Source organism: Morone saxatilis, unplaced genomic scaffold (assembly GCF_004916995.1).
Source record: "Morone saxatilis isolate NCDOM2014 unplaced genomic scaffold, NCSU_SB_2.0 Contig21, whole genome shotgun sequence".
Lineage (NCBI taxonomy): Eukaryota > Metazoa > Chordata > Actinopteri > Moronidae > Morone > Morone saxatilis.
This window is the reverse complement of record NW_023339774.1, coordinates 14,701,020-14,715,914: the sequence shown is the minus strand read 5'-3', so window position 1 is coordinate 14,715,914 and position 14,895 is coordinate 14,701,020. Positions and strand designations below refer to the sequence as shown.

General features: G+C 40.8%; 1 protein-coding gene across 5 annotated transcripts in view; it reads right to left on the bottom strand.

Annotated features, from left to right (window-relative positions):
• The window catches only part of znf462 (zinc finger protein 462), a 50,756-nt gene that overhangs the window by 14,042 nt on the left and 21,819 nt on the right, over nt 1-14,895 (bottom strand). For 4 of the 5 annotated variants that reach the window (XM_035668385.1, XM_035668386.1, XM_035668388.1 and 1 more), the window contains exons 2-7: nt 12,996-13,246; nt 7,539-12,757; nt 6,900-7,034; nt 3,792-4,216; nt 2,204-2,322; nt 643-840 (exon numbers count right to left, since the gene is read on the bottom strand). In XM_035668385.1, the coding sequence (XP_035524278.1) occupies nt 643-840; nt 2,204-2,322; nt 3,792-4,216; nt 6,900-7,034; nt 7,539-12,757; nt 12,996-13,206 (6,307 nt within the window). In that variant the 5' untranslated portion in view covers nt 13,207-13,246. Of the gene's footprint in view, nt 1-642; nt 841-2,203; nt 2,323-3,791; nt 4,217-6,899; nt 7,035-7,538; nt 12,758-12,995; nt 13,247-14,895 lie in introns of those variants that run through there. The other variant, XM_035668389.1, reaches the window with a different exon arrangement.

Below are 14,895 nucleotides of genomic sequence, written 5' to 3'. Positions count from 1 at the left end.
CTCTTAAATGTTACACACTGGACATTTGGTAGTCTAACAATGAAAAGGCTCAACAAACATGGTTACATATTTAGGTCAAACGTTGCTGTGAGTTTTATTTGATGACATATTACACTATTTTATTTTAAAGAGCACTCAGCATTGCATATATGCTAGAGCTGCAATGAGTCAATCATTTAGTTAATTACAAGAAAGTAATCTGCAACTATTTTGATAACTGATTTTTTTAGAATATTTGTAATGTTTCTAGTAAAAATGCTTAACATGCATTGGTTACAGCCTCTCAAATGTAAGGATTTCATGCTTTGCTGTTGTCATATAATGATGGTTAAGTGAATCTCTTCAGGCTTTGGACAGCTGGTCGAATTAAACAACATATTTGAGTACATTTCCTTTTCCATTTGTGGAAAATTCTAATGCACAGTTTTCACTATTTTAATTAATTTATAAAATAAATTGAATAATTAATAATGATAATAATTGTTATTTGCAGTCAGTCATACATATAATATACATTATATAGAGAGTCTGTTTTATATAAAAAAAACATATAATAAAATGCTTTAATGCCCAATTGAGATTTCCCAATCTGGCTTAACAAGCCTCTCATAAGATCTTATATACATTAAATGACATTATTACCATCTGGGGCCAAGGGAGTCTGCTCTGCATTACCAGCCACCCGGGAGGGCCTGAGGGAGGCATGAGCAGCCTGGGTAGCAGCCCGGAGTTTGTGGAGAGTCAAGGCCTCGCCATGGTTTCTCAGAGAGTGCTCCTTCAGCTGGCTGATGGTCATAGAGGAGAAGGGGCACGACAAGCACTTGTATGTGTGCTGCTCACCTGAAGGAAAATCAAAAATCATTCAATCACAAGTCAGCAACTTGCTATATGAATTTTACAGTACAGTGGCAGCATTAGATGAGGATTGGCAGGGATCTGTACACGGTTGAAGATTCTTTATTAAAAAAACATGGTGATAATAAACACATCCTCCGCCACACACAAAGCTATTCCCTCTGAGTCAATCTGTAACAAATATGTCATCTAGTACCGCCTTGGTGTTCCCCTTGGACTAATTAGCATAATTCTGATAAAAAGAATGTTGAGCTGCAACGTTTATTAAAGTTACATTAAAATTCAAATGGAAATATCTTGAGGTATCACACATAAACATAAACATATGAAATAACATAATAAGTCAGATTCACATTCCAACTTTCCTTGTAGGCAGTTTAAAAGTTACAAAGTTGATTGGCAAACACTGGTAGAGTTTTAAATATGCCCATGGAGGATTTATAGCATCTCGCTTCCTGTAGCTGTTGAATACATTTGTTTAACAACCGAATGCAAGCAGCGTGCTGAGTAGCGTCAGTGTGACAGCCAAATCTGATCTGTCTGTTACATGTTTTTGCCAGAAGTGGTTTTATAAGGAAACTACTTGCAGATATCTTCCTGTTTCTGGTAAGAACATGTTTGGACTAAGACAATCAATCTAAAGTATCTCTAGCTTGTTGGACTGCAAGCAAAGGCACAAAGACAAAGAACTGAGCCACAACGATGAAATTTAATTCTCATGGTTTTCACAAAATGCTCAAAATCACCAAACTCCCCTTTTCAAATGTAATCACAGCTCAAAATTGGTTTAGGTCAATTATCCACAGCAGTTGTTAACTCTTACTGCTGTTTCTTGTTCTCTCCAATCAGATAGCTGAGAGCACTTAAATGTCTTTTGAAAATTGGCCTTTCTAGTTTGCTGGTGTTAAGATCCTTTCTTTTGCTTATGTATTGATTGCTCAGGTGGGGCTTTTTTTGCATTTGCTTGAATGTCTATGCCTTTGTCTGCCGTCTGGCTCCCTCAAAAACAAAAAACGTTTACAGGCGAAGAATCAGACACCTGTATGCCTTGGTATACCTGCTGGGGGTCTCTTCTAACCATGTTTCTAAATAATAACGATACATTCATCTGGACCATCTTTTCTAAAACCTGAATCCAATGTGTGTATCTAATGTACACAGTGAATGGTGAAACTGCTCCTCCATCTAATCCACTGGTTGCATTGCGCTGGATAAGCTAAATCAAGCACAGTATCTTTATGTGGAAGATGATAAACAGGAGGCTGCTATTCTGGCCCAAAAGTACCTTGTTAGTCATGGATACAGCTGTAAGATGTGATTTAATATGTGTGTGTGTGTCTGTTTTTACCTGTGTGTGCCTTATGCAGGTGGCTCTTCAAGCGACTCACGTAGGCAGATTTAAAGGGGCAGAGTTTGCACTTGAAGGGCTTGTGGTGCCCGTGGTGAGACTGCACATGTCTGTCCAGACTGGTGATGAGACAAAATACACAAAAAAATAAAAAAACAAGAAGGGGGGATATGAGATAAGAGGATAAAAGACATGAAAAAATAGATGAAATGGGGACAAAAGGATAGCAGATAAAGAGAGAAAGTGACAATCATAGAGTCCAGGAAAGAAAGACAGAGCTATACTCTACAATATCCACTTTGATGATTTCAACAGCGGGGTTTTTTCAGCAGCATCTAAAGCGCTCAATTCTGTTTACCTCACAAACAACAGCCGCACATTTCCAATGACTACAGAACAAGGAGCCGTGGGGTGAACTCATCTACCCACAATCCCCTGGTGGGAATGAGTGTGTGAGTGCCTGTGGGGACAGTGGCTGTGTTTTTAATGCCAGCCTCCTAGGTGGCATGGGAATGCGGCTTCTTTCTGGGTCAGGGCACATACAGTACAGAGGGATTACACCTGGGAGCTCAGAGGAGATGAGGACTCTCTCTTTCCCTCTCGCTCTGTGTGTCTCTGTGATGGATAAAACAAATCACACTACCAAAATGTCTGTCTCGCTGTAATGTTTGTCTTACTCTCCTAGGAGGCAGAGAATCTTAGAGAAGATTGTGGTAGGGCAAACAGAATAAAGTGTAAAAATGTGCTATGTACAAAATGAGTTTAACATCCAGTTGATTTGCAGAACAGCTGGTGTTAGACTGGTAAGGTGTATAAGGGTGAGAGTTTAAAATATACTGCTACCAGGGCTACATATTGCATGTATTAAGGGTGTGGGTACACTGATATAGCACTTCAAACAAATGACTTTTTATTGAAATTACAAATTGACATGAAAGTCACACCTCTCAAAATGAAAGCAAATTAAAAAAAAAACTTTTTGATACTATTGATGGCCATTATGTTTTCAGCAATAGCCATTTGGGCTATTTAGATTCTATAATTACCTCACAATAAAGTAGTTTTAAATGTTTTAACCATTCAACAATTCATTAAAAAATGCCTTGTCATGCATAGTGGATTCAAGCCATATCACAGCTGTAATGAGTTACTGCTAATGCAAGTCAAACATCACCAACTGACACTGCTTCACATTAAAAGCATTCAACTGGCAAATCACAGGATGGCTTTTATTGTGAAGCAGACACAGGAAGCACAATTTGTTTGTTTGTCTGTTATAAGAGGTTTTTGCTGACTATGACAGATGATTTTTAATTGCAAGGGAGTAATGGAACAAGAAGGAGCAGCCACAGCCATAGAGGAAGGGCTGTAACTTCTTTCTTAAAACAATGGAAACTTGTTTGGTTGAGTAAAATATAAAAACGATCCATTGGTTGCTCTTCTGAAAAAGTAAGTAAAAGAAAAAGTTTGATGTAATATTAAACCACCAGTAACTGCGGGTATCACCAAATCAATTAGAGCTGAACTTGAAATTTACTCCCTATAAAGTACCATCCTATTTTCCAGGGACCGTATCCTCCCTACTTACTTGTGTCGGAAGGGTGAGACGAACTGGCAGTACTGGCAGCTGTATTTGTCTTCTCTGCTGAATAGCGCCATGGCTGAGTGGCTCCTCTCATGTGACCTCAGTCCCTGCATGGACATGAAGACTCGGTCGCACTGGGCACATGGGTGACCCCCTGCTGTTAATCGCTGCTTCAGTTGGTCCCCTGACACTACGGCCCTCGCTGCAGCCACAAGGGCCGCTGCCCTTCCTTCGACTGCATCTGTTTCTGATTCCAGTGTCTCCGTGGCAACAGTAACACCATCAGAAACGGTAGAACCCAAGGGTGGGCCCATCATTGTAGCCGCAGGTCTCTCGAGGTCATCTGCTTCGGCTGCTTCATCCTCCTCCAGGTCGCCATTAGTTAGGCTCTCTGAAGGCAGGGTCAGGGGGACCTCGCTGACTTCCTGCTGCAAAACAAAGTAGTATCAGATATTTAGTAACTTTTCTGTGCTGGTTGATTTAGTCTGTTAAAGCCTTTAAATTATGTGAATGCACAACATTGCAGTACAAGGAGAAGGGTTATAGGTAAAAATGTTAATTGTCACTCAAGATGCCATTGTAGATGTATTTAAACGCCGGGTGTGAACTGACATGCTTAGAGCTGTCAACTTCAAATCACCCAAGACACATGTTAATGGCAGGTCTAAACAGGGCCTTAGAGGCTGGCACCTCCAACCGCTTTTCAGAGATCCAGCAAATCATATTAACTACATAAGCAAAGTTGAGCATTTGTCTCACACTTCTGCTTGTCTATGCTGTACCAGTGCAGTCATTTTCAGTTAAGTTTTGGTCACAGCTCTCTCTCTCACTCACTGTAAATCTATGCTTGAGTATTGGCTACTGGAAGATCAACATGTGGGTATATCATTGACCTGAAAGCCTTTCTATGCAACACATTTTCCTGAAATACTTCAGAAACAGCCAAAACACTTGCTCAAAATACTCCAAGGTGCCTCTAAAGAACGAATGGCTGAAAAACATGACTGAGTCGAGCCCAGTAATAGCAAGCCTTAACAGTAACCTTAGGCTAACTCCAACTATGACGTGAAACTCTGCAGTCTGCTGTTATTTACTGACACACCACACACACACACAAGTCCAACCCCTTTATCTGTCCAGAAGCTTTATTACATTATTCCCACATCTCCTCCATCTTTCTAATATATATATATATATATAAACAGTATAACTCTAAGAATAAGAATAAATGCAATAAAATTATTCATAACAAAATCAATCACAATATGCACCCAGTTTTATCTTTATACCAAACAACAAGGATTTATTCTGATTAATAATCTTCCTCTGTTTGGCTGCTAGACCTGTTTCATTACTAGCTGCTGCCCTGCTGCTGCTAAATCACCCAGAAACGAAATGGGATGATAAAAAAACAGTCATACAACGAAACAGATAAAGAGCTAAAACCGAAGACACCACACATTCACACATCTACCAACAACACAAACCAACTCAAAAATAAAACTACTCCACCTATTTCTTCTTCCAACTGCTGGAGCGCAGGCTGGGCTCTATAGTCGTCACAAGTGGACAGACAATCACCATGACTTTTTTATTGCCCCAAGGAAGCTCATTCTTTCTGTGGAAGGACCTGACCCTGCACTTCATGCAGCCATAAATAAGATGTGGCATCCACAGACCCAACCTTGCCATCCAGTCTGCCATGACTGCACTGTCAGCCTGTTCTTCATCCAACTGTATCAGAAACCATTGCAGTTTCATTGCTAGATTCAAACTGTATTCATGATACTATAAAAAGCAACATTCATTTTTACCCTGTGTTATGTGTAAAACATACAGTATATTCCATCTGGTAGAGATACTGTAAGTCATGAATGTTTGCAGTTAACCCATAACCCTGTCAGGGTATCCCATGATATGAATACACCTAAAAGTCAAGTCCCATTATTTTAGTAGACCTCTGTTATCTAAGTAATACTTCACTGTATCACTCTCAGTGACCCCAAACCATCTCCTCTTAAAAACATAAAAGACAAACTTCAGTGTCTGACGGAAGAACCAGGCCTTCGTTTGGGTAAGGCGTTGGAACCTTGGGCCTGTTCCCCTCACTGGCAGCCTCAGTGGAATACTAATGTTTGAATGGTTACCCGCCGCTGCCCTAAAAGTTATGGCTCACCACTCTGTCCTCCACTACCCCTCCCCGCAATGGGACAGCATTGCATGTTTTCTCTGGGGGGAGCTGACAGACTGTCTACCCAGAAGCCTCTGTCAGTAATAAACAAAATGGGAAACAGAACCCAAGTTCAGTAAAACAGATCACTGCAGAGCTAGGAGGATGAGAGTTAGATTAGACAGAAATACTAGTGACAGACAAAGTGAGTCTTTCAAATATTGTTTAAGAAAATAATAATAATAAAATAATGATAAAACTAGGAGTACATTTGCTTGATCTCTGAAGTAGTAGCTGCATAATTTGTTAAAAAGAAATAGCTTGATATTTTGGGAGATACATTCATTTTTATTTGTGTTGAAGTTAGATACTAAGATTGATATCACTCTCAAATTTGTACACTAAATATGAAGCTACAACTAGCAGCATATTAGGTTAGCATAGGGAGAGACAGCTGGCTTGGCTCTGTCCGAATAAAATAAAAGCATATTTAAACCTTATAAATTTCCACCTGTTTTCAGTCTTTATGCTAAGCTAAGTAAACTAGCTGCTGGCTGTTGCTTTATATATTTTTGGCAAATATGAAAGTGATATCAATCTTTTCATCTACGTTAACTCTTGGGAGGGAAGTGTATTTTCCAAAATTCAGACTTGATGTAATATACACTACTCACAAAAAGTTAGGGATATTCCACTTTCGGGTGAAATTTAATGAAAATGTAAAAAGTTGATGCTACAGTGATATTATATCATGAAAGTAGGGCATTTAAGTAAAGAAGTTCAAATTAAGATCACCTGGAAAGGTTATAGTGCATTTTATGTACATTCTGAAATTTCATCCGAAAGCCGAATATCCCTAACTTTTTGTGAGTAGTGTATCTCTCTTTAAATAATACAAATGTTTGTCTTTGAAATTAAAAAATAAATTAAACTCCATTTACCTTGACATGTCCCTCTTTGACTTCTCCATACTGGACGTGCTTCCTAAGATGGTTGCAGATGGCCCGGAGGGTGGGGTGCACCTCTATGCAGAAGTTACACCTGAATCCTATGGGAGCTTTATTTACAGGGCTTTCCTGCTCACAGACAAAGAATGACATAAAAAGAACCTTTAGATTTACCTTTTCTTCATGAAGTTAGAGACTGTCATTGTTCTCAAATATACATTAAAAAAAGATCAATGGTATTTTTATTGAACTTATTATGAAACTAATTATCACACATCATTATATTATCGTTATATATTCCAAGTGACATTGAAGGGGCAATTTGAAACAAAAATTATCTCTTTAATTCCATTTTGGCCAAACAGGACTACTACTACAGCTGCAATGACTGTAGATTTATAAAGTCATGTTATGATAAATTAACAATACTCTCAGTGATACATTATTTAGCTTTGAGATATTTCCATCAATTTAAAAAAACAACAACATGAATTCCAAGAGGAACACCTGTTGTATCATAGACAGTGGTACCTTGCGACTATGGCATCAGAAGATTTAGAGTATATTGATGTGTGTGCATGAGTTTTATAATTTCATTTACAAGGCTTAAAGAAGACTTGTATCTCCACTCACCTTCTCAGGTTTGGTCTCAGGTAGTTCTGCAGCTTTCTGTTTGCTGAGAAGCTGCCTCCTCCTCTCCTGCCTCATGGCCCTCTTCTGAAACTCCTCATTGTGGTTCAATAGATGTTTGGCCAGAACTGGGAGAGCCAGAAACTTCAGCTCACAGTGAGAACACTGGTACAACTCAGAGTCTTCATCCGCAAGACTGGGCGATACCACAAAGTCCCTCTTCAAGTCATTGCTGTGGTGGTCGTTGTAGTGCATAGAGAGCAGCTCGCCTGTGCTGAAGGACAACCGGAAGCATTTTAGACACTTGAATGGCAGCCATTCAACTTCTCTGTCCTGCTCAGGTTCAAGTGGAACCTCCAGCACTTCCTTGTCTTCCTCTGCCATTGCACTGACAGCAATCTTCTCAGGCTCTTTGGCATAGATAACAGTAAAGTAGCGACCAAGCTTGCTAGCATGCTGCTTCTTGGGGAAGACACCTGGGTGGCGTTTAATGTAGTGTGAGACAATGCTCTTCCTGCTGAAGGCCTGGAAGGCGCAAAGAGAGCACCTTCGTCTCTCCACAGCCAAACGCAAGTCTTCACTCATTTCTGAATTGTCCCCTTCTGATGGCGGGGGTGCCACCACTTTATTAGGCTTTTCGCTCATAGTCTTGGAAGCAGCCAGACAATGGGTATAATAGGCATCAATATCATGCCGCTTCTGGTAGTGTGCTGCCAGACCTTTGCGTATAGGGTTTGTGTACGAACACAGAGCACATTTGAAGACATTGTTTTTACCTTCTGGCTGAGCACGAACATTGTTGTGCTTGATACGGTAGTGGCGAGCAATGCCTTTCCTGGTAGAGCAAAAGTATTTGCAGAGCTGACACTTGAATATAGCATGTTTCTCTGTCTTGTTGATAGGTAACTGGGAGAGGGCAAGATCCAATTCACTGACCTCCTGGACTTTTGCTGCGCTTGATAAATTACTAGCACTGCATTCAGCTACTGGCTCTGTTTCTTTACTGGGAGAGAAATTTGTCATAGAGGGAGTGAACATATCAGAGGCCGACTGATTGTGATATTTCTCATAATGGATTTTGAGTTTCTCCAGTGTCCCATGTGTGTACGGGCACATTTTGCATCTGTATGCGCCGTAGCCCTGCCTTTGAGTTTTGCACTTATCATCTCCGTCATTTAAGTCAGCGATTTGCTCTATATCATCCGCAAAGTCTTCTGCAGTGACTTTCACTAAAGGGTGTCTTTTCTGGTAGTGAGTTAGGACACCATGGATGCGGGAATTGACATACGGACAATGACGACATTTATACACAGAACTGGGGTTGATGTCTGCCTCCTGTGCAAAATCTGCAGCTTTTACTTTCATGCCTGGGTGCTTCTTCCCATAGTGAGTGAGGAGGCCATGGAGACTGTTGTACTCTGACAGACATACAGTACACTGATAAGGATTGTTAGAGATGGAAAGACGTGGGTGGGGAGGATGGGGATTGCTTTCTTGAGGTGGGGTGGAAATGACCAGTGCTCCATCATCTTCAACAGACTGGCAATTGAAAGACGCATGTTCTTTGGCAACCTGCTGGTGGATCTTTTCAGCTGAGCCATTTCCTTTGATGATATCCAAAAGCACAGATTCATCCCCTTTAATGGCCCATGGGTGGACTGCTTGATAGTGACTAGTGATGTCCCATATTGTACAGGCCTCAAAGGCACAGTCTCTGCATTTGTAATGTTTAGTTTCCATATTTCCCCCTTGTTGGGTGGTCTCCGGACCAGCCCATAGCTTACTGGCCATGTATGTGTAATCAACATTGTGCTCAGGATGGCGTCTTTGGTAATGGAGCAGTAGGCCTTGGGGTTCAGCGTGGGAGTAAATGCACCACTCACAGTGGTAGCCAGCCTCCAGAATGCCATCTTGGTAAGCCCAGTGTAAAATGGTCATGGCTGTGGCTTTCACAGTGGGGTGCTCTTTCTTCAGATGTTTCTTCAGGGCATACACGTAAGGGGATGTGTAGGAACAGTGTCTGCACTTAAGAGAACGCAGGGACGTAGCATTTTCAGGATCTGGAGGGGCTTGGATAATAGCAGAAGAGACACTGCTCGACTGAACCATCTGCGCACGCTCACGCTGACTCCGGACAACGGCAGTGTGACGACGTACAAGGTCAGCATTGGCCTTGGTTTCTCTGTGCTTCTTCTGGTAATGAATAAGCACTCCTTTTACAGTGCGGTTGCCATAATCACAGTGCTGACAAAAAAACAGCTCGTCCTCACCTTTCTCACCACTTCCTGGTTTTGGGCTTGAGTTGTTCGAGCCATCGTGACCATTGTTTTGAAACTGCTTCATAAACTGTTTGGGAGCTGCAATTTGCAATTCGTCCATTAATTTCATCAAACCAGGGGTAGGAGCACCATGTTTGATATATTTTGCAGTCACTTTTACTTCTGGGTGTCTCTTTTGATAATGGACCAACACACCAACAACAGATCTATTGCTGTACACGCAGTGTTTACAGTAGTACATTTCTTCATCTGATCCATACAGTGCTGTGCTTGGTTGTTTTGGAGGTGTAGCCATGCTGAGATTGTATGAAGAGTTTGCAGACTGTGATTGATCCACTGAGATGACCTTCATGGTTTTCTGTATACGGAAATAAGACGCCTTTTGCTCTGGGTGTTTTTTTTGATAGTGGACCAAAACAGAGTGCATGTTGGGGCTAGCAAAAGAACAAACATCACAATCATAGACAACAACATTGCCACCTATAGATTCTTTGAGAGGGTCTGTCTCAGCACTGGCTTCAGGGGTCTTGGAGACAGTCTTCAGAACTGGGCTGGAGGAGGACCTGGGGGTTGACGTGGCTGAGTTAAAATTCTTGGGGCCAGAGTTTAATATTTCCCTCAGGGTTTGCGATTCGCCTGTCTTGTGGGACTGCTCCACTACATAGCTGGAGAAGATCATAGCATTGTTAATTTTCACTGTAGGATGCATTCTTTGGTAATGGGGCATTAGGCTCCTGACATTGGGGCTTGTGTAGGAACAAAAGCGGCACATGTATACAAGATTTGGTTGATTGAAGTTGAGCACATTGCTTGCTTCAGGGTGGTGATCCATATAGTGTTGGTGTAGATCGTTGTAATTTGTGTATTCAATGTAGCACTCTAAGCAGCGGAAGACCGCGCTCTGGTCCTCAGGGTCCAGGATGTACTTAAAGCTGAACTTGATGTAAGGGTGCATCCTCTGGTAATGGGTGCTGACGCTACGAGCTGATTTGTTGTGGTAATCACAGTGTTTACAGTAGAAACGTGCAGTTCCTGGTTCCTCTGAATAATCAGCGTTCTCTTGAATAGTACTGTCACTGGGGTCAGCAGAGATGTTTTCACTATCATCTGAAAGAGTTAGGGAAATAGGAATGTTTCTAGGTTTTGACTTAGGGTTGCTTTTTCTTTTCCCTATCCTGCCTCCCTCGTGCGAGATCATTGATTCTCTTGCATGGGGCTCTTGTGTGTTATAAGTAAAGACAGGGTTTTTATTGTCATGGTCTGTATCCTCTTTATCAGCACTGGCATGATTTTCTCCTGCATCTTCATCATCCATGTCATCAAGGTTTATAATCATGTCCTGTTGGCTTTGGCTTATCTTACTTTGAAGGTTACTGGCAATTTCATCAATTCTAGTTCTCTTCTTAACTGAGGACAAATCCAAAGGCAAGTCATTAATAGACTTCCTGGCTCTTTTCCCTGTTACTAAGGGCTTTTTGGTGGCAAGTCCTAAAATGGAGGTCTGGGTTTTTTGTAGAAAGATTGGAGAAGCGTCCACTTCAGAGTCTGGCTGGTCAGTCAGCTGGCTCTCAAAGACAGCGGGATCAAGGTCATCACAGTAGGAATGCTTATGCTGCTGGTGAACCCTTAGACCTTTCAGAGTCGTGGTAGAGAAGCTGCAGAGTGTGCAGCGATGAGGATTCGGCTGGTCGTTTGATGTGCTGGTTACCTTTTTTCCATTGACTTTGGAACTTACATTACCCCCATTGACTGGCTCTGCAGCACTGTCATTCTGAGGATCTGGGCTATCACTTGTTAGGTCCATGGTCTCTAAATCTGAGGAATTGTGGCTCTGTTTATGCGTGCCTAGTTTAAGAGGGCTTGTGCAAATAAACGGACATTCATCACATTTATACACTGTGGTTTTACCAGAAAGGTGAATGTTTTCAATGTGGCGGGAGATGCTCCGCCTGTGCATGGTGAGGAAGGAGCAGAAGGGGCACTGAAATCGGTTCATGTACTTTCTAAATGGTATTCCTTTAGTCTCCAGTAGTTTATTATCATCATCAGTTAAAAGCTGTTTTGCATCTGCTGACAGGGTCCCAGTATAGCTGGGATCATCTATATCGCCCAGCTCCTCATCATCATCATCATCATCTAAGCTGCTCCTAGAATCGTCTTCATTAAGTAAGTTGGCATCCATGTCTATGACACTGTTAGAGACATCAGATGAAGCAAACCTCTTGGACAAAATAGAGGAACCTGTGCTGTTGGGTGTTACTGCACTTATCTGTGCATACTGAAAAGATGAGATCTCTGGGACTGACTTCTCCAATGTGTTTTCTACTGTTTTTCCTACTGACTCTTCCTTTCCAGCTAAACTCATCTTTGATCTAGTCGGGCTTCGGGAAGCGGAGGGAGAATCTGGTCTGGGTGAGCTTGCACTTGTCTCCCCTTCCAGCTCCGCAATGCAGGAAACTATCTTGACCTTGTCGCTGTGTTCTTTTACCACGTGATTAGTCCAGCTGTCCTTCTGGTCAGTCTGATAGTCACACCATTCGCAGGCAAATGTTCCCTTCATGAGTCCACTGGCTGAGTCAGATTCCTCTCCAGTCTCAGTTGAAGGATCTCCAGCCCTCTCTGAGGGAACTTTGCTATGATACATTAGTTGGTGTTTCATTATCCTTGCTTTGCGTGGAGACTTGTACGTGCAATACTGACAGGAATACACTTTTGAATGGTCATTGTGCATTATAACAGTGTAGCTGGGTTGTTTAGCTGTCTGTGAGGAGATACTTGCATCTGAATCCTCCTCTACAACATTATGCACTTTTTTGGTGTGGTTTCTTAAGAATGATTTCGATCTGAAGTAACGGACACAGAACTTGCACTGGTAAAACGGCAGATGGGTTTCAGCTGTCTGCTTTTGTGGAGTTTGGTTGGAATTGTCTGTAGAGTTGGGGCCTGAAAAGACGAGAAAGTATGTGAGAAAAACAGTAACTCAGTAACATTTTGCTGTTATTATTTAGACTTTCTGCTGATTCTGTCAATAAAACCAGCGACAATTCAATATTTTGTATTCTACTTAATAATGTATAATATCATCCTACTATGAAGAGTCCTTTAAAATGGGAACAGAAAACAGTGTTTCCTAATCCTCAACAAATTAACTGTAACATCTGAATTAATGTGGTAGGCATACTCATTCCAGCTTTAGGAGGCGTATAATCCTTGTCATCCTTATCCTCATATTCCTCGTCTTCCTCCTCATCTTCATCCTCGTCTTTCAGAGAGTCAGACTCATCTGCATCTGCAGGCTGCAAGAAAACAGTGTGTACTTCCTGAATGTGGGTCTTCAAGTCATCATATGACTCAGCACGGAAGTCACAGCCATCACACTGCAATACCTCCATCCCTAAAAAGAGAGAGCACTCCCTGGAAAATCAGGGAAACCTGCAAAGAAAAAGAGAGAGAAAAAAATCATCAGGAGGATAAACTGCATTTTCCAAGGGGGTATGTGGTAGAGTAAATGTCTAATTAAGCAGTTGTGATTAAAGAAAAGTAATTTATGAGAATCATGTTAAAATATTCATGAGAGCCATAGGCTAACTTCCATTTACAGTGCAAGTTAAGGGTCAGTAAAGTCCGTTCAAGACTTCAGGACTAATATCATATTGTAATGCTTCAATATTCAGTGTAGCGAACAACTCCTTCCATAGAAATTAGCTTTGTGATGATCTACCATGATTACCAATGGCAATTCCTGCTGTGAACAAAGAATAATCAAGTACAGGGTGGATGGCACACCTTTTCCACATAACAAGTAAGACATTGGCCAGAAAAAGATGGAATCCTTTCAAATGTTCATGATTATGAGCTCAAAGAAATCGTTCTTAAGCAGCAGACTCTTATTTGCTCGAGTTCTAGAGATTCTTCATGTTGCATTTGCAAGAATTTGCAACAAAATGTAGCACACATGTAAATTTGGCACTGGAGAGAAAAATTGTGTTTGAATTGTACACTGTGAATGTCATTTGAACCAGGATAAATTAAGACTCAACATACAGTGCATTTATTTCTTTATGATTACTTTGATAATATGTAGGAGTGATGAGATGGAAGATTAGAAGATAAAAGCTTAAATTTGCAAAATTTTAACAAAATCTAAAATCTGAACCATTATGAGCCTTCAAGTCTAAATCAAATATGTCACTGATATACCTACCAAACAAACAAATCACACAATTAAAATGATTGAGTTTTGTTACTGCAAAAAGTCATATTCTCACAAATTAAATGTCCATTTATGCAAAACTGCAACAAATTTCTGTTGTCTCATTATGAAGACAAAACCACATGGATGGTCACCAATGAATATAAAGATGAGAATATTTTCAATCACTGAAATGCCTGAAGCTGCTCACAAACTCTGATAGAATGCCTAAGAAAACATGACAAAGAGAGAAATTCAGCAGATGCTGATGTTACTTAGAATACTAAGAAGGTCCCATTTTTTAGCATAGCATCATTCCAAGAACAATGGAGGGACTGAGGAGGGATTATGGGCTGATTTGTCCCATTTTTATTACCTTGGGATAAGCAACAGCTGGAGAGCAGCTCCACAGCTCAGTATTTAGAGCAGACTATTCCATCAGATTGTATCAACTGCTCTGAAATAAGATTGAATGAATCAACTGAGAGATGAAGGCTTTATGTCTTTGGGCTGCTTTGCAGTTTAGACCTGACCAGAAAAATGGATGTTGATGATGTGGCCATCATTTCACAGCTCTTTCATCATGGTTTTCTAATCAACTGTCATTTTGTCTCAAAAACCATATAATATCACAAATAGGATTTGTAGCTCACACTGGTTCTGAGATACAGGTAGTTAAAGGGCAGAGTTTACAACCTTGACTCTCAAATCAAAACCCAATCAATACAATCTTTTCACACTGTCTTTTGAACACAATAACAAGTAAATCAAAGTACAGTGTTTCTGTGAACATATTACGTTTGCTTAGACAATAGGTGCATACTGAGGTGCATGCCATTGTTTTGGAGAAAAAACATATATATATATATATATATATATATATATATGT